The sequence below is a fragment of the Argiope bruennichi genome, chromosome 2, assembly GCF_947563725.1.
Source record: "Argiope bruennichi chromosome 2, qqArgBrue1.1, whole genome shotgun sequence".
Classification (NCBI taxonomy): domain Eukaryota; kingdom Metazoa; phylum Arthropoda; class Arachnida; order Araneae; family Araneidae; genus Argiope; species Argiope bruennichi.
Window position 1 is genome coordinate 138,893,823 of NC_079152.1, and position 20,912 is coordinate 138,914,734.

The 20,912-nt window shown below is 33.0% G+C and overlaps 1 protein-coding gene across 4 annotated transcripts in view; it reads left to right on the forward strand.

Annotated features, from left to right (window-relative positions):
- Positions 1 to 20,912, forward strand: part of LOC129957336 (xaa-Pro aminopeptidase ApepP-like) — a 124,190-nt gene that overhangs the window by 43,813 nt on the left and 59,465 nt on the right. For all 4 annotated transcript variants that reach the window (XM_056069629.1, XM_056069612.1, XM_056069621.1 and 1 more), the window contains exon 2: positions 10,227 to 10,342. In XM_056069629.1, coding sequence (XP_055925604.1) covers positions 10,227 to 10,342 — 116 coding nt within the window. The remainder of the gene's footprint in view (positions 1 to 10,226; positions 10,343 to 20,912) is intronic.

Below are 20,912 nucleotides of genomic sequence, written 5' to 3' on the forward strand. Positions count from 1 at the left end.
TGGAGGCAAATGTATCATTTTGGAAAATGTCATATTTAAAATATTCATGAATCTATTCAGTCAGAAAATCTCGAAGGAAGTGTTCTCGATCTGATTAGAAAGATTGTTAGCTAAGAAATAACTTGAAACCTGACTAAATTAAATAACTCTTTTATTGTCCTACAGCATTTAAGTTTATGGTACAAGTAAAGCTGTCTGTTGTGAAGTATATTAGCCAACTGATCTGTGAATAAAGCATACTAGTCGCCTTTGGCGATCATCTTGTTCGCGCAGATTATTCACTATTTAAACAATTAATATGGAGTAGTTAATTCCTAGTGGTTGTCCATCTGGCGACTCTTAAGAATATTTTAGCACTCGTTAAAATTTCTATTTGAGATTCCACTAAATTTTCATTGATTTCCACTAAAACGTTGGAATTCTAGCTCTCTCCAGATCATTTCTAATAACAGCTTGCAATCCCATTAATCTGCGAAGCATTGAATTAAGTGTAGTTGTAAACACTTTCAATGAAGCAGTTTGAAACGTTCGTCTAGGGATTTGTATTTCATTGTTGCCATTCAGAAATAAGTAATGAGGGCGATTTCTGTGCCACATACGTTAGCGATATTTATATATATAATATAGTGTGTGTGACAGAAGTTCTTTCATCGCATAGATTTATAGTGAGTGTATTACATCTCCAGGAATCATAATTTTCTCATCTTTTCATAATTTAATAATTTTCGCGTCTTTTCATAATTCCATAATTCTCTCGTAAATAATTTTCCATGGTATATTAACTTCTAGACGTCTCTGGCTATTAAATAGTTCGTTGGGATTATAGGTTATTTATCAATTAATCATTTGCCCTTAGCATTAATGGATTTATCGACGAAGTATTATTAGATTTTAAGGCTCAATGTGCCTTTAATTTATACTGTTTCTTGAAGCTTCACTTCATTTTTTTCATTGTATTACGTGCCACTTTTTTTATGTTACCTAAAGTTTAAACTATAATTTGAAACGGAAATAATATGAAGATGCATTTAATAACAAAGCATGAAAACATTTTAAAGAGTGAAAGAAATTAATTTTGAAAATGAGTTATCGCATGACACGGAAAGGACGCCTCTCTCCTTCTTCCTCGTGGATCTCGCTTTAAATATCTTATTTAAAGTGTGGCTGTGTTATTTTCAAATATAACAGTTATAATTTTAAGATTTGATTTTCAAAAAACAACAGATAAAAAAAAGTATTTTTGAAATTAATGATAGCAAGCAATCTACTTAAATACATGTCGACAAAATCAAACCCAGAATAGTATGCGATGAAATTAAATTGATGAAAACGAAAGCAAAACAAAAGATATTATTTCGAAAAAAAAATCCAAACCTCAGTCCGTTGGATGTGCATTGAAAAAGTCCATCATGCTGAGTAAAAAATACCTACATGTTATTCTTCACGAAAACAAGATAAACAAGTAACGAAATACAAATGAATCATGCACAAAACAGGACTTGCGGCAGCAGCATACAAGCAGTAAATCGATTAAAAACTCGCAGAACTCGCAGGAGAACACTATTCCAAAGAAAGACCTCGCTCAATTACTTACATCTCTTGACTCATCAACTACTCACTACTGACTCGTCTCTCGAGTTTTTATATCCTCTTGTATCAGTTCATCGAATGTTCTGTAAAAAACATTGGAACTCGAGTCCTAATGAAGTTACCAATAAGATTATCATATCTTAGGGTTCTTAATTTTTCCACCCAGGCAGCCTAAAGATCGCCCAGTTTATCTAGGGAGGTCACCCTTCAGCATAACTGTAACATTATTTTCCTTACCAGTGGAATTACTGCACCAGGAAGCAATATTACAAATTCATATCACTGTTACATTTCAAATTAACAAACTAAAAAGACAAACAATTAAATTGTTATTTCATTTCGCAAACAGTGAGAATAAAGTAGCAAAAGTTATATTAATTTAAAAATTATGAAAGGAGCGAGGAACAATTTTACTCATATATTTTTAGCAAACAGCTTGCATATCATATAGAATCAGCAAAATATGAAATTAAAATAAAGAATATTTTAATTCATTCTACATAACCATGAGCCTGAAATAAAAATGGTGGTTACTTCTTTTTGTATGAACATAAAAATAAGTAATAAAAAAATACGGTATAAAAAGGGCTTATTTAATAAGCAAACTTAAAGAAATGCCAATAATACAGCGAACAAAATAAAAAAGCTTCATTTACAAGCAATAATATTGTCATAACATTTTAATAATAAAATTATAATTACTAAATTAAAACAAAATCAAAAATAAATTCTCTTAACAAATCAAGTAAATGTTTAAAAGAAAAGCAAAAAATCACCATACGTCATCTGACTTAACACTGGCATGTCACAAAATTACATCATGCTGAAGATCCATTGTGTATTTTAAGAGAGGATTTGCAATCCTCTTTATGTTATTAACCAACTATCCTTCCAAGAGGAAATTTTATGAATAAAAACTTCTCTCCGACTTGGGCAGGCAGTTGCTTCATCCTTTTGCCTTGACAGATACACAAAAAAAATTAAAATATGTAAAAAAAAAAAAAAAAGATTGCATCTTTCTGAAGTTTATAATGAATTTAAAGAGTATTTGTGGTATCTATAAATTTAACTTTTCTTTTAAAAAGAAATTTCAATGATAAAAATATTGCATATGACTTGATATGTTGTTTCATTGTTATACATTGATATATAAGTAGAAATAAATTTGAAATGAAAATTTCTTGCCTATAAATATGATAACTCCTTTTGTGCTCCAATCACAAACACAGTGCATGCAAACAAAAACTTCATCTTTGTAAACATAAAAGAAATTGTCACGTTTTGAATTATACATATGAAAAATTTAATGCAGAAATGTAAATCCCCAAATATTCCCATTCATAAAAAAATCCCCATTCATAATGATCACTATACATTCAAGCATACACACAGTTTCAAGATTCTAATTATTTTTTTCTTAAAATAGGCCTTTAAATATAATATTTTTAGTCTTCGTTCGAGCACTGTTTATATATTCTTGGTCTGTTCAGTATATTCTTAGTTTTTACATGTGGTGCAAGTACATGCCGATTCCTGTTGTCATTTCTGTAACCACGTATAACTGTCCACATGAAAAGCAGAATCTTTGTAAATCTTGACAAACAACTTTCAAACAGTTAACAACATTTGAATCAAATCTCCATTCTGGTGCAGTGGATTTGCATGCATGTCATCTAAAATAAAAATAATAATAATAATTTGATATAAAAACTCAATATTTCAGAACGATGTAATACAGATGTCATTTAGTAATATATTTTCTTTCTAGTACCAATTAATTTTCTATAAATTTAAAAAAAAATACAGTTGGATTAAATTCTTTAGTATAGAAATTATTTCCATGTACAATATATCGCTTTTCTTAAAATGAGTTGATTCTTTTTCCCAATGCATCGAGTATTCCCCTTGCTTTACTTGTATAGTGGGATGTATTTGTATTTTATATGCATATCGAGTATTCCCCGATAATGACTGCAATAAGATAAATAAAATGTGAAGGCTTTTAGTAATTTCTGGATTGTGGGAACAATGTGATACTGATAAGTTTCAAAAGACTTGTGTGTTTTCTTCTTGTATTTTTTTTTAACTATTGTCGATGATAACAATGGTCGACCAGTACAGCTGCACGTTTCCCCGGAAGACATTTCCCCAACTTTGTATCGGTTATATCATCAGTATTTACGTTTTCTTCTTTGGCCATTTTTTCGCCACAAAATGGCCAAATTTTAGCATCTTAATAGCAATCTTTAATAGCAATACCTTTTTAAACAACAAATTGTTAATTTTTATCCAATGAAAATGAAAGCTTATTCGCTTTATTATGATTTTCTGCAAAATTTATTATGTAACCATTTGTACTGCTCTCCACGTGTCATCACGATTTCGGTTACACTCCGTGTGAAGCACTATAAGCATTCCGCAGTTAACTGGTTAAAAATTAATGATATTTATTGATGATCGAAGTAAAACTCAGTTTAATTGTGAACTGAGTTCTTTTAAACTGAAATGGAACTGAATTGGGGCGGGAGGGTATAGGATGAAGGATATAGGGGAAGGTTCAAATTCCGAACTGAAGTGCCAAGTCGGCGGCTGACTTTTATATTGTAGACTCTTATTCTCAAAATTGTTTTCCTTATTTGGAAAAAAAGAAAGAAAGAAAGAAAATGCATGAAAATGAGTTAAATAAAACATGAAGGAAAACGCAAAGAAGAAAAAAAAAACCAAAGAAATGAATAATTGCAAAAGCAGTGATATCTAAAAAAATTTTTTAAACGATAAACATTATTTAAAAAATGGGAAAAAACGATATATCAAAAAACACATGTTTTAAATAAATTGCATTTTAATTTGGAATATTATAATTAACCAAGAGAAATAAGCAATGTAGGCAACTGCCTTAGGACCCGAATTTTTTTTTAGTGCAAGTAAATTATTTATTTACTTTGAAAAATATCGTGCTCGAAGTATTCTAATTAAAATCAACTTTCGTTTACATTTTAGAATATTTTTCTAAAGATTATTTTAAAATTAGGAATTGTTTTTAAATTGACTCGAAGATCAGAGAAATTGTTTCTTTTAGTATTCTAATTAAAATCAACTTTCGTTTACATTTTAGAATATTTTTCTAAAGATTATTTTAAAATTAGGAATTGTTTTTAAATTGACTCGAAGATCAGAGAAATTGTTTCCTTTAGTTGGCCTGCAATTTCCTACCATCATAAGATGAAAAAAGAAAAAAAAATAACTTCTATTACAAGAATTGGTAATACTACTCACTTCAAAGTACAAGAGGGAATGTTCTCCTTGGATATTGACCCATTTAGCCTTATGCTGTGGGATGACATGATTTTGATGAGATTTTTGTGATTTTTCGTTTCCTGTTTTCCCGAGTTATTAAAAACATTACAACTTTTGATTCTCACAAGATATCGGCATTTTTTTTACTGATTGTTTGAAGATAAACGTCTAGGCTCGTTTCAAGTATAAAATCCTACGAAGGTGATTTTTTAAATTAAAAATTAAATTTTACTCTATCTTAAATCATTATCCATTTTCATTTCTTGACGATTTAAAGCAAATTCATCGATTATACATTTTCTGTGTATGTTCAAACAACTTTTTATGGATAGCATTGCAGGATGATTCATAAAATTTTGCGAATCCCGATTAACGGGCATATTTAAAGTTCGGGAAATTCCCCATGAAATTGCATGTTTCTGAAGCACTGCTTGATGCTTCCTGCTGTACTATAGCTAAATCTTCCACTTATATCGAATCAATCTTTCTTTCGTCTACCACATTCAAAATCATCCACATCATTTGTCAAATGAACACGCTCTTCGAATTTGTCGTCTTCTTAAGAGAGAATGCAGTCATGGGACCAAAGACGCTTCTGAATCCTTCTGTCCGGAATTATTTCAATGCAATTTTCGCACGTTCACCGTTCTTTCGAAATACTTTACAAACAAAACCCAGTCCTTCAGTGACTACTATTGCAAAGCATGTTCCCCGCCTTTTTATCACGTAATGTGCAGCGCGCATACTGTGTCTTTTAATTATCAGCTTAAAATTAATATGTCTTAAAGCAACTGGTCAATCTTTTTTTCTTTCACAAAACAAATTCAAATTGTATCAAGTATTATCAAATAAAATTATTTTTATTATTTACACCTTTTTGAAAGTGCAACTGTAATTATAATCATCCTATATATATATATATATATATATTGTAAAGTCTCGATCCAATAACAGGTAGCGTTATGATCAAATTCTTTATTTACAGCTTTATTACATAAAAACAACTCTTTCTCATCTAGGTTAAATGAATGATGCTATTTATAGCACGAAATTTAAACAAGAATAGTTCCTCGAACAAATTTGGAGAAAACGCCTTCACAAGAACAGCTAACAGGCGGTTGGCGTCTCAGGCTACTGCAGGGTTAGCTCTAGGAATCCACCGAATTTCCTTCGGGTGGAATTTTTCTCAGAAGTCCACTTCATACCAAGCTCCTCTCTCCTTCCTCTTCCGAAAAAATCTCACCTTTTATCTTTCTCTCAGACTCCACCTTTCCTGTCCACTCCCTGTTACCCAATCACCGTTCAGAACAACCTGAATCGTCTCTGGTCGCCCGTGGAAAATGTCCATTGATGATCCACCCTCCACAATGGGAAAATTGAAGGACATCTGGACATCTGGAGTGTTTGACACTCTCGCCTTTCGAAGACACGATTTATTTCCCTAGGAAACGCACGTGTGGTTCCTTATCTGGATTAGCACTAATTGGCCAGACGACCGTACTTAAAAGGAGGGTCTTCCATTTGGCAATCTGGAGGCACTTAACACTGTGGGAGTTTCGTTGATGAAGAATGGCCCGGAATGTAAATTATCGAGTGTGGGAAAAAGGAATGTCACAGTGGTCACCCAGGGAAGAAGCTGAATCATTACAATATATATATAAATAATATAGGAATTGGTATCAATTTAAATAACAAATATTAGGAAAGAAGATAAAAGTGAATTTCGAAGCGCAAATAAGTTTAGTTCACAATACTTTCTTATCAGTACAATAAGGGGTACAGCGCTAATAGGGGCCTCAGAATAACTTAATTGCGCTTAGCAGAATAACTGTGGCCTTAAACGTCGAAATCGACACTATTCCTGAGTATGCCCTGTGGATATTATTTCTTCAATAACATTAAGCAAAAGTTTCTTCACAATCATGTTCCATTACACAGAGCTGTAGGATGTAAATTCCTCAAAAGCATTGTTGGTACATCAATCTTTAGTTGTAATTTATGTGTCGGTATATAAGATGATTCTTGATGATGATGATAAACTTGAAAATTCTCTCGTAGTGGTAACGACTACTTGATTTGCCTCAACATTAGTATCAAAAGATTTGAATATTTTATCTACATCCGGAAATTTATTTATCAGTTGACAATTTATTATTTTAATTCCAGCACTCGTTGGAGAAAGAATAGCTCTGTCATAAAGCAATTTATTATCTCAAAAATTATTTTCGATGTTTGGAAAAAACTTTACCCTGAAGTTCTTCAAGTGTTGTAAGAATATTACCAATGCTTATCAAAGATATGATACCTTTGTTATCAATTTTGTAGCTCCACTATCCAGATAAAATAGGCCCAGGCAAATTGCTTGGTAGAAAGTCTTGGGTAAAGTTATTCTACTTTAATTTTTCTTTAAAAGGTAGAGATTCATATAATGACGATTGAATCGCTTTTAAAAAAATAGTGTGAAATTCAGTTTAACATAAAAGGTTAATGCTCATGAACATAAAGAAACATACCAGACACTATTCGAATAATAACATGCGCATCTGCTGCTTAAATGCTCGCTGTTTATACGTGTGATGAAGTTTGTCATCTTCTTCAGTGATTCGCATCCATGTATCAATATAGCTCATCTGCGTGCTACATATTAGAAACCCCCCCCCCCAAAAGTTTGAAAAACAAAACTGCTGATGTTGTCGATAAAAATCAAGAGAGTTAGAATTTATTCCCAACTGAAATGTCAGTGAGGATGAACCCTCAGGTTGCTATCTAATTCAAATTTTTGAACATTTTTCCAAATATTAGATGGTTTTGTTGATGCAATCGTTTCACCTGTGTTTGCACCTTCTTGAATAACAAGAAGAGTCTCCCGAAAATCGCTAGATAAGATTGGAGTAGTATCCCCCTTCTCTCACAATTCTGGAAAATATTTTACATAGTTGTATTCAGTGCGTACAACGTAAATGTATGTGCCATTGTGCATTTATCTCACACAATCATTTTATTTTTCTTAAGCAAATTTACTTTATCTTCTTGAGTTATTGCTTACTAGATTTTCAACAAATGAAAAATTCATTGCTAATTTGAAGATTGGATGAGCTGTTCAATAGAGTAGCAACAATATTAGAAGAAGCTACGACAAAAACAATTAGATTTCTTAGTCCGATTTTTGCTAGTGAAAGATTAATCAAGAATGATTTACCTGGGTCATCCAGGTGGAACAGAAAATTCTCTTTTATAAATGAACCACTTTCGTTGAAATCAACAGTCCGGAACGCCCCAATTCAGCGTTTGTTTAAAATCGAAAACAAAGTTATCACATTAAGACTAACACAGAAAAAAGAATAGATACAAATCCAGTTTGCGAAATCATTTATGAAATAAACTTTTTAGGTTCAGTTCTTTATGAATTGTTCTCAGTTAAATAATTGATAGAATAACTGTAAGGAAATCGCAATACATTAAAGCAAAATTAACAAAATAAATAAATAAAGCATCATTTAAGGTTATATATATATATATATATATATATATATATATATATATGATAGCTTCTTTAACACGTGCTTTATTAATCGAATTTTGAATAACGCGATACCGGCTCATTTGGCAGAGGAAAATCATACTGTAAACTTGATGAAAGCTAATTTTACGATGCACACGAAATGTGCTCAAGTAGATTTAATTTTTATTTTGTTTAAAATAAATTTTTGGAAAATATAATAAAAATAATCTTAAAAATTTATTAAAAATTAAAATATATATACGGCAAAATAATAGATATTATTAAAAAACAATTTTTTGAATTTTAAGATACAAAAATTATTTTTATGCTGTAATATTTTCTGAAATTATTGTGCAAAAATGCATACCATAATTTCACTTTATTTTTAACTAAATGCAATTTCCAAAAAAAATCATACCGAGGTGCACATTTCCATCCTCCAAAGTATATTTGTTCCTTATTTGGTATTTCTAGGTCAAACTGCGAACCCCGTGAAACGCCAGCATACATATAAACATACACACGCGCGCACAGATACTTACGTTCATCTTTATTATAAGTGGAAGTAAAGATTAAATTTTTAAATTAAATTCGTTTCAATATATTTGAATGAAATATATCAATATATTTGTTTCTGTTATATTTGAATTCATCAGGGTCCTATTCACTATTTAACTGCGTCTAAACAATGTATCTCGGAGTTTTTCCCAGCCCGTCAGAGTTTTCTTTTGTAAAATGTTGAATTGTATTACCGTTTACTTAAGAATACTGGACAGGTAAAAGTGAGCTATAAACCAACGAGTGTGGTCTTTCCCAAACGTCCTTACTTATTCTCGAATAAAAGTGAATTTGTGTTTTACATAAGTTTTTTTTTTCCCCGCCAACCGATTGGGACCTAACTTTGACGCAGAACTACAATTGCAGTCACAAAATATCATACCAAATTTGATATATTTAAGTCAATGCATATTTGAATCATCGCCTTTACATGCCTCTGAAAGCACAAACCCACAGACGTTTAATCCTTTGTTGGATTTGGCTCAAAATTTGAAACGTGTCTACAATAAAGATGTTAAATCTTTTTACCAAATCTTATGTATCTAACTTGCTTCGTTTTGAAAATATTTTGCCGATTTCTCTAAGGTATCGATACTTTGTGTGACCTCGTTGCCAGTTACAGCGGACTCTTTTGGCACGCACATCTGTGAATCTTTTGCCTTTTTTTTTTTTTTTTTTTGAAGCAAGTGGTTAAATCTCTATTTCCTCTGAAGTGCTAAGATAATGAGTGAGTGAAGTGTGTTTCTCACATAATCGTTACTGCTATTCTGCAGTAAAGCATGAAATAGAATGAAATTCACGCGAACGAACGAAGAAAAAAATTTTTACGGAATCCACAGTTAAATTTCTATTATTAATTTATAACTTATTTTCGTGGAGGTAAGTGATTTTTTTTCAGTTATTTAATGAAGTTATAGGCCCAACGAATTAAAAATTACGTTCCAGTATGGTATTTAATCCCCTTTAACCGAACATTTCCCAATAGTATTCAATATGTGGAATTTCAGGAACCTGAATTGTTGGTGCAAGTGAGCATTCGCACAAAGGGTGGTGATGTCATCATCCCTGAAATTATTTCATTGAAACACTGCAGGATAAGCATTAATGTTCGTGCAGCTGCACCCTACCTCCGGAACCAGAAGAGCCATCTTCTCCTATGCATCCATCAGAACTTTGGAACATGCGTGATCCGCGTGATTTCTTAACATTTTTTATGTTTTATTAATTCTAAGCGTATCAGATAAGGGTCCTTTTCAAATTCCAATATATTTTGTTCCAGTACCCTTCGTAATACTCGACTGCTCCGAATTCTGGTTGTTTTCGGAAGCTGCTGGTGAAAGGAATAAACCACACATTCACAAGAGATCGTCTGCCACCGAAGCCTGCCAGAAACCTGTAAGTTGTTTGCTTTTCATTTTACTTCTGTTGCTTCTACCCATTAACGTCCGTATTAATTTTAGGGTGTAATTTCTTTTGAATTTTGTTAAGCCATTAGCTTCCACGATCCCCATTTGGGGATTTTGGAATTTTACGAACATCACTCGGCGCCATAAACATGACAGTTTAGTTCATTTTATATATATATATATCAGTCAATAGTGTGTGCAGCAGAAAATGTGTATTCCGTGCTTCGTTTTTTTTTACAACAAGCGAACAAAACTGAAATTCTTCTGTAAATAGAACGGAACAGAATTGTCATATCTGAAGCAGTATATTTTTTGTTTTGTTTTTATATTGTAATGAAATACTGTACATAAATATGTAATTTAGAGGTTATAGTAAGGATTTGTTATTTACTCAGTCTTTAGTTTTTTTATTGAAAAGATTTTATTAATAGTTTTATAACGATACTCTTTTTCAAAAACAAAACATAATTTGAACATAATTATACTGTTACCCAACTTTTTGTATAAATATTTCAAATTGGATGGCTACTTCAAATTTATTGATAACTCGCTTCTGTGCCCGAGGCTCCTCCTACACTTGTTTGTTCTACATATATGTAAGGAAAATCAAAATGAATATAAGTTTGCGTCATACAATTTTTGGATTCTAACATTTGATTCCTTAAGATGTTTCAAAACTCTTAAAGCTAATTTGAATTGTAATTAATTAATACTAAAAATATCGGATAAATGTTCAATCAATTTCTTCGTTTATCATAAGCGTTCCAGCTCTACAACTCTGCGACATCTGCTTGGCCATGGGAGAAATGCGAAATTGATAATTCTTGCAACTGTGAGAGATAAAAATTTAAATTAATAGAATGTCAGTTTTAACAGAAGAGACTCACTCGATTTATTAGTGAATACACAGCATTATGCTTACTTTCCTGTGGGGCGAGAAGTTCTTTCCGGAATACCCTTGGTGTAAAGTTCACTAGGAACCTCCTCCCACATGCTTGTGTGTTTGGTTTATCCCGAAAAACGACGTTTTTTAAAGAGCCCAATTTTATTTATTTGCTGCTTTTGGATTCATAAAGATGTCTAAACAAAGCCAGACCATTTGATAAATAACAATAAAGAGAAAAGTTTCTTCAGTTTTAGTACTTCTACGATTTAGTAGTTAAGATACATAATAATACATACAAAATTAATATTAATTACTATTTAAAATAGAAATCCAATCACTTCAAAATACAGATAAATTCAAGCTAAATTTTTTATGGAGTAAATTACTATGTGCACTTAATGAAATGCCAATGCGCAAAAAAATAATTTTTAAAAAAAATTCTGCATTTATTTATTTATAGTGGATGCATTTTTGGTTTTGCGCAGAATTTCTAACCTATTTCACACCTATACTGCTTTAGGAACAGAAATATTCAAATTTCCTTTAATGTTTCATCAAATATTTACAATGCAGAATCTGAATTTTGAGCCCTGATGATGTGATAGTAAAGTTTAACTAGAGGAAAAAGAAAATTCCTGAATCATCGATACCAAGAAGTTAAAACGAGGCAAAAAATCTGCAGTTTGTCAAGCGAGAAGAAACTGTCTGCAGACACGATAAAAAATAAAACTTCGAAACTGACACGATTAAAAAAAAATACAATAATTTAATAAAGGCCGTGAAATTTATTGAATGAAATAAAATCTTATTCATTGAGCTCAAGCTGAGAAGCAACCATAAAAATGGGATATTATATAAAAAATGAGACACCAAAATTTGGAAAAATCTGAAATATGAGACAAAGTACAAGTGAATGGTAAAAGAATTTGCAACAATTGCAAACGATAGTTTTTAAAGATAAAGTATTGCGCTCGTATATTAAAAAGAACTCAGAAATAAAAAACAAATATAAAAATGTTCGAAGAAAGTAGCTTAACATTAGCAACAGCGCGCGCGTCAGAAACGTGATTAAGCACTGAAATAGGTTTAATGTTTCAAAGGGTTAATAAATAAGTTTAAAAAAATTAATAAAATTGTGTTTAAATTAATTTTGAAATATTGCTTAAAATTAGGAAAGCAGTCATGCAGAAAGGAAATTCATGTCACTTAAAATAAAAAAAAAAATTAAATTTTAAGATGGTCTAAAAATAAATTATGCTTAATGATATTCTCCAAATTTAAGTCGGAAAAGCGTAAAATCATTCGACTCCAGTTCACTCCCTTTAGGAAATCATAGTGATTTTTTATAGCCTTCTAGGTGCTAAGGAACGGGTTTGCCTAATTTTAATAGATTCTGCGCGTAATGTGGGATTGTTTAAAGTTGAAACAAACAAACGGCATTCAATTTTAAAAATAAAGGTATTCATGGTTCAGTTTTTATCACCGTATTCTGCGCAACAACTCGCATAATCTTCAATAACACAATGTCCAATATTTCAAAATATCGTGCCCCTGAGGGGCTCACCTACTATAGATGAGTACGGGTGTCCCAATCCCGAGGTTCCCAGGCATCTTTACTCCCTTTCGGTTCGCACTCCTCTACGCCTTCTGCTTTCTGCTGTTAATTCCTTCCCTCGACGGCAAGCGAGGGAGCTCTCCATGAGAAGCTGTCGCCGCTCTGTTTACTTCTTGCTTCTCATGGACAGCCAAAAACCCCACGTGTTTGCCGTGCGTGGCCACCCATTAGACGGATGGTACATTTTGGTCCCCGGTGTATCAATCGGCTGGTATCCCCGCCATTTGGCTGGTCTGCTCAAGGGGATCAAGCGAAGGGGACACCTTCTGGGGCTCTGCGTTAAGGGTGGTAGACGTTCCTGGAAGTGGCTCTTGGCGTATAAGTTCTGGCTAGCATCAGGGTAAGTGCCGAGGCTGGAGGCAACCAGAGCCGGTGGCTGCCTTCCCTTATTGGGCTCCGTGGTGGGCGGTGCCGTCGGGGCTTGAATTTTTTTTATCCTTTTCGCATGGGTTTTTCTAACACTTTGCCACATCTACCTATAACAGAAGATACAAGATTTTTAATATTACATACACCAAAGACTTTCCATAAAGCATCACCTTTCATTGTTCAAAGACTAATTTCATCATTTATTGGTGATGTCAAAGCTACTAAAAAACTTCCATCTGGGGAGACCTCATCAAAAGCTCAGATTGCTGCTATGCAGAAATCAACAAAACTTGGAGACTTCCCTGTAGAGGTAACTCATCACAGGACACTGAATTTTTCTCGAGGGATCATGTCTGATATAGATCTTTTTGATTGTTCAGAGACTGAACTCGTTCAAGAATTACATTCTCAAAAAGTTTGTGCAGCTCATTGTATAAAAATTAAACGTAACGGCACATTGATTCCTACAAAACATGCCATTTTGATCTTCAGTTATCCAGAACTTCATAAATTTATACAAACTGGCTATGTACAATCCAATGTTAAACCTTATGTTCCGAATCCTCTGCGTTGCTTCAAATGTCAGAGATTCAGACATTCACAGAGAGCTTGTCGTGGCAGCCTTCGATGTGCTAAATGCTCAGCTGATGACCACGAGACTTCAGTTTGTAGCTCGCAGGCTTTGAAATGTTTAAACTGCTCTGGACTCCACCCTGCTTATTCTCGTGATTGCCCTAAATGGAAGATGGAGAAAGAAATCCAAAGATTGAAAGTTAAAAGAAATATCACCTATGCAGAAGCGAGAAAGTTTGTTTTAGACAGGACACCCAAACCTGGCCTTTCTTATAGTGGGGCCATGAAATCAACATTAAAATGTACTGGCTCTCAGACAGAGATTACAGACATTATAACTATGAACACCTATTCCTGTAAACATTCGGCTCATGAATCAGTTAAGAGCAATAACTTTCAAAAAACTGAAACAAATCGAAATCAAGCTACTACTTCGATAAAAAATTCTCCACCTGTTTCTCAGTTCAAAGATTCTGAATTTTCTTTAGCTCGATTCCCTAAGAAGAAACGCAAGAAAGCAAAATCTCTAAGTGCCAAAACATCTGACACTGAGGTCCCTCCTAAACCTCCATATATCCCTATTACTTCAGATTCTATTTTATCAATTTTTCCATCTACATCTGATATCTGATGTCTGATGTAGAAATAGATCAACATTTTCCTAATAAATCGCTCCCAGGCGGCCATGTGTAGCTTTTTCAAACATTCCCTTGTTGTTGTTTTTTTGTTTTTTTTTTCATGTCTGGTTTTATTTTGTGGAATTGCCGTGGGTATCGTTCTAAAACCGTCGAAATAAAATCGCTTTTAAATGAATAGAAGCCTGCCTGTTTTGCCTTACAAGAGACCTATTTAAAACCCTCAATAATTTCCAAAATTAGAAGATACAACTGCGAACGGAAAGATGCAAATAAAAATTCAAATGCTAGTGTTTCGGGAGGTGTTTGCATCTTCACTTCCAACCTCTATCCCAGCACACATCTTATTCTTCATACCAATTTACAGGCTGTTGCTATTCAAATTCACATAAAGAGACTCATAACAGTTTGCTGCATATATCTACCTCCACGTGAAGTGATTTCACAAGAAGAATTAAATTCTTTAATAGATCAACTTCCTGTTTTTTTTATATTGCTTGGTGATTTTAACGGACATAGCATCCTATGGGGAAATGAGGACACTAACTCTCGTGGCCAGCAAATTGAACAATTGATTTATGATCATAATCTCTGTTAAATAGTGATGAAAAGACGTATTTTCACGAACCACTCGTTCATTTCACTCATTAGACCTTGCTATATGTTCTCCAATATTGCTCCCACTTTTACATTTTTCCGTTGGAACAGATCTTCTCAATAGTGAGCACTTTCCAATTTTGATTGACCTTGCTGATAGTGTTAGGATGGCACAACGATCATCTGTCTACTTATTCCAACGAGCAGATTGGGTCAGCTTTCAGCAGTTGGCCACAATCACTGAGGCAATGGTTAATTGTTTGGATATCTCAGAGGCAGTTAAACAAATAACTGAGATCATATTATATGCCACTGATACTGCAATCCCTAAAAGTTCTACCAGACCTCATAAGTTTTCAAAACCTTGGTGGAATAATGCTTGCCGTGAAGCACAGAAAGCGCAAAGTAAGCGATGGGACATTTTTAGAAGGCGTCCAACAACAGAAAACCTCGTCGCATTCAAATATGCAAAGGCATGTACTCGCAAAATACGAAGACGTACAAAGAGAATATTGGATTCGATATGTCTCTCGTATTAGATCCAATATTTCTAGTAAAATTTTATGGAAAAAAAAGTAAAGGCTGCCAAACGGTATGTATCAAGAATTTACCTTTCCTATTTTAAAAAAGAATTCTTTCACATACTCATCACCACGAGACATTGCAAATATCATTGGTGAAACATTTTCCAAAGTGGCTAGCTGAGATAGCTATAATCCTACGTTTTAAAAAATAAAGAACTGTGCTGAGCGACAACCAATTAACTTTAAAGTACGCCATACCCTCCCATATAACTCTGAATTCGATATGTGTGAGCTGCAAAAGGTACTTTCCAAATCTAATAATACCAGCCGGGGAACAGATAAAATTTCCTACCACATGCTTCGTCACTTAAGTGTTCCTTCACTTTACAATATTCTTCGCCTTTATAACAGAATTTGGAATGAGGGAATTTTTCCTTCGCAATGGCAGGAAGCTATTATCATTCCAGTTTTGAAACCAGGGAAAGATTCGACAGATCCTTCAGACTATCGCCCTATTGCACTTACGAGCTGTCTAAGCAAAACATTTAAATGAATGGTCAATTTTCGACTGATCCTTCAACTGGAATTGGAAAAACTCATACTATTACATCAAAGTGGATTTCGCAAAAGTAGATCTACTCTAGACAATATTCTACAGCTGGAGACGGAAATCCGTAATGCATTTGTGCGCAGAAATCATTTGGTCTGGATATTCATAGATATTGAAAAAGCATATGATCAGACTTGGCGTTATGGGATACTTCGAACCCTCTTTGAGTTTCTGTTTCGTGGCCAATTGCCGCTTTTTATTGAAATTTTTTTATCTCGCCGTGTTTTTAAGGTCCGTGTTGGATCAACGTTATCCGATTCTTTTATTCAAATGGAAGGCGTTCCTCAGGGTAGCGTATTAAACATTACCCTTTTCATCATCCACATTTCTAAATACTTACTTCATCAGTTTTAGGCACATTGCATGTTGATGATTTACAAATTTCTTGCCAGGGATCAAACATGAAACTGACTGAAAGGCAGCTGCAAACTTCTGTAAATAGCCTTGTCAAATTGTGTGATCAGAATGGATACAAAGTTTCATCAAGTAAAAGTTGTTGCGTCCATTTTTGTAGAAAACGCAGTATTCACCCTGAACCAGAAGTTCATATAAGCAACAGAGTTCTTCCCGTGGTCCCAGAAATTCGTTTTCTCGGGGTAATTTTTGATCGAAAGCATTCTTTCCATCCTCACATCTTCTTTCTACGAAAGAAATGTGGGAAAATGCTAAATATTCTGAAGGTTCTCTCCAACACATCTTGGTGGGCTGATAGGACATCATTACTCCGAGTTTATGAAGCTCTGATTCTATCCCATATGTTGTATAGCATATGGCTCTACCAACAATACTGCTTTGAAAAAACTTGATACAATCCATCATTCTGCTCTGAGGATTTGCTCTGGAGCTTTTCGCACATCCCCAGTGCAAAGCTTATATGTGACGTGCCCTCAACTTCCACTCTCTCTGCGTCGCCAGAAATTGTCATTGCAATATTATTTTAAAATTTCATCCATACCTAAGCATCCTTTAATTTACACCACTCTCAGTCAATTCTTAGAGCGACTTTATAATGCTCGTCCGACAGCTATCCGTCCGTTTTATGAACGCATGAGATCTTTCATTTCTGACATACAACTTTCCGAAGTAAGAATATTATCTATTGACCATTTCCGCTTTCCTCCCTGGAATACACCATGCATTTCTCATATAAACCCATTCATTGGTTTCAAAAAATCTCATATCGATGCACGCTCGCTTCAGCGAATATTCCTTGAACATCGTGCCCAGTATAACAACTATAAAGCAATCTTTACTGATGGTTCAAAAACGTTGAATCGTGTCGGTTTCGGTGTTATTTTAGATAACGCTACTTATAACCATACTCTCCCCAAATATTGCTCAGTGTGTACGGCAGAAGCAACTGCTATTTTATATGCGCTACAAAGTATTTCTTCATCTGACTCTCGTAAATTTTGCATATATACCGACAACATGAGCGTTTTGCAATAATTGCAAAATTTTGATAATTTTTGCCATCCGATTGTTGCAGAAATCATGGAACAATTGTCAGTACTGGTGAACAGAGACTTCGACGTAATTTTCTGCTGGATACCAAGTCACGTTGGAATCTATGGCAATGAGCTTGAAGATCAGGCTGCAAAATTGGCTTCAGTTCCTCTTGATTTTCGTGTTCCCTTCTGTGATATTTCAGGATATTTCAAACGATATATCTATGAGGAGTGGCAGAAAGTTTGGGACACGCAGGTTGATAACAAACTACATGCTATTCAACCAAAAATAAATATGTGGTCAATTTTACAAAATCGATGCGCAGATGTAAAATCAATTCGTCTACGCATTGGGCACACAAGGTATACACATAGACATTTACTGTTTGGTGAACGAGCCCCTCATTGTACGAACTGTGGAGAAGTCAATTCTATTACACATATTCTTATTCAATGTCCTAATTTTACTTCTGATCGTTTAACTTACTTTCATTCGCCCATTTTAAATTTACAGGTCTTAGTGGGTGAGAAACCTCACTCAAAACTTTTTGACTTTTTAAAAGCCATTGGGTTTTTTTCATTTGAGATTTATTTTTATTCTTGTGTCAAATCATTATATATCATCGATCTTCTGAACTTTTGACGTTTTACAATGCCTCCTTCTTTTATTTACACATTTTATAATGGAGCTGTTTGAAAATCCTTGTGAATGGCGCATCTTGTCCTAAATTGGACCTTGTGCCAAAAAACCATACCATACTATCAAAATATCGTGTGATGAGCGCAATAATATTGCAAAAGCTTCGGCACTTGTTAAGCTGTGAATGGAATATCTTGATAAGGAAGTACTTTACTGGTTTCTTCACAAAACTGGTGTCGATGAAAATGCTTCCAGGGAACAGTTTTGTTACAATTGGCAAACTGATTAACCGAATTAATTAACAAAATTAAATACTTTCTCGAAATTTTCTTGTACAACTATCAATTTTTTAACTGATTTACTTTATCAACATGACATTAAACACTTAAACTTAATGGAATTCTGATAAATTCAAGAGTTATAGGGTTTTGAAAAAATCGTTCAAAGTTAAATAAATTTTATTAATTTTTGGCTATATTTCGGAAACTATTAAAAAAGAAATTTTCATTCACAAAATAAAACTATCTTCATTTATAACATAATAAGCGCATAACAACACAAGGTTAATATTTTTTTTATGAATAGGGGGAGGGGTGAATTGTAAAATGGTAAAATTTTTGCCAAAGTTGACGTGTTTAAAAGACAGAATCCATACAATTTTAATTTAATAGGAATTTGGCTCTATTTTAAAAAAAATCAATATTCTTTTTTTTTATTTAGACAATATAAAACTTGATTGGTGGACGGATTGAATTTATTGTAGGAAAATTCAATCGTTTTTCACCTTTTACTAGCAATTCCCATTCGCAAATAAATGAAAAATCTGATTAAATTTGCCCCATTTATTACCATTTAGTAAATTAAATAATAAATTATAAAGTACTCACTTCTCTGTTGCATTTCTGTGAAAACGCGATTTTGAACATCTAATTCGAAGGGTCATAATATGATAAAGTGCCAGATTCGATTCGTTTGTATTTTTTTGTCTTGATCGCATTGACCGTTGTATAACAGAATGTCCAGCACTTCTGACAGCAGTTTTTTTATAGTTCTAATATTTTTCCTCTAGTTTCAATGAGTGGTCTTCGCACATTTCATCACATAGTAGTCTTGCGGATTACCTTAGAATACACATATCTTCAAATGTTTGGTTTCATGTACTAAATCATTAGCCATCGGAGATGATATTTCGATTTGTTTATATTTTTGTTTTCGATTCAAAGATTCATTTGATTTGAACCCAAATTTCGCTAAAGAAATCCTTTCTTCTCCTACGATTTCAGCTCGAAGAAACAGTAACTGCGGTAATTTATCACCAAAACAGTTTTTGTTCTCTTTTTTATTCTTCACCTCATTTCTAACCACATTCTTAATAAATTCTCTAGAAAAAATGATTCTACCAACGGAAACAACATGACAGCATATTTCTCAGTGGTAATGCCAATTGATTCTAGTGATCTTAAATGTCACTGTAATTAAATATAAAGTTGCGTGATATCCAATTTATTTTTAATATTGATATCATTTTTTACCACCAGAATCAAGAGTTATCAAACGTAATATTCAACGAATAACTCTTCTCGTACAAATTTCGTTTTTCAGGCTATCGATAACCTTGACACAATTTGCTGCAGTTGGTTGGTAACTGTCAAAGATTTCTCGTGCTCTTCTGCCAGTTGTCATACTCTATAAGCAATATTGAAATTTATCTTCTTCATCAATAATATCATCCTCGTGAATTCTGCCAAACTGGCCTCAAAAATTGATGCAATTTTTTATGTCCCCACTAAATTGAACTAATTGTATTTTGAAAAGTGTCAGCCTAATTTTATCAGAATTCAGTGATGTGACATTTCACATAGAGGAAAAGAACTTTGAAAATAAACTTTTTTTCGTATCCTACAATATTTAATTTCTCCCAGTATTTCCTAATTTGTTAGTAGCCCACTTCATATTTCTCAGAAATTATCTATTTACATCTATTAAAGCACTACTCATATTATCATCCAATTCTGCCAAATATATAGAAATTCTTTCTAAATATGATACTTTTATTTCTATTATCTTCTCTATTTATTTATTTCCTATTTAAAGTTGTGTACATTCATTTGTAATATTTACTCTGATTGGACTTCGTTTTTTTTAATTAAATTTTCCATAACTTCAAAATAAACCATATGTCAATACGAAACGTTTCTTGCCATAAATTCTTAACGTTTGTCACCACAATATGATTTGTTTTCAACAAATTTAACTAATTCATTAAGCTTCGAAATAATGCAGTTCAAATCAGATGGAAAAGAACGGCAAGCCAAGGTTTTTATCCAGTCAAATGAATTTTTATTTACACAAAAAATTTATTTACAAAGCCATTGCCATAAAAAATTATATATAAATAAATGAAAGAAATAATGGCAAAACTTCTAGTGCATCTGTTTGCTTATTTAGTTCCGTTCACTAAATTAATAAATTAGAGGCTCACTTATGAATTGATTTCTAAAGCATTGGAAATAAATCCTCAATATTTTAATAAATGAATATACTATTTATAATTTGAAGATTTCTGCTCATATTATGGATAAATCTGAATGTCGTTAATTATTCATCCTAAATTTCTGTGAATAAAAACTGGAGATTTTTCTTGCTATCAACTAGTTGAGAT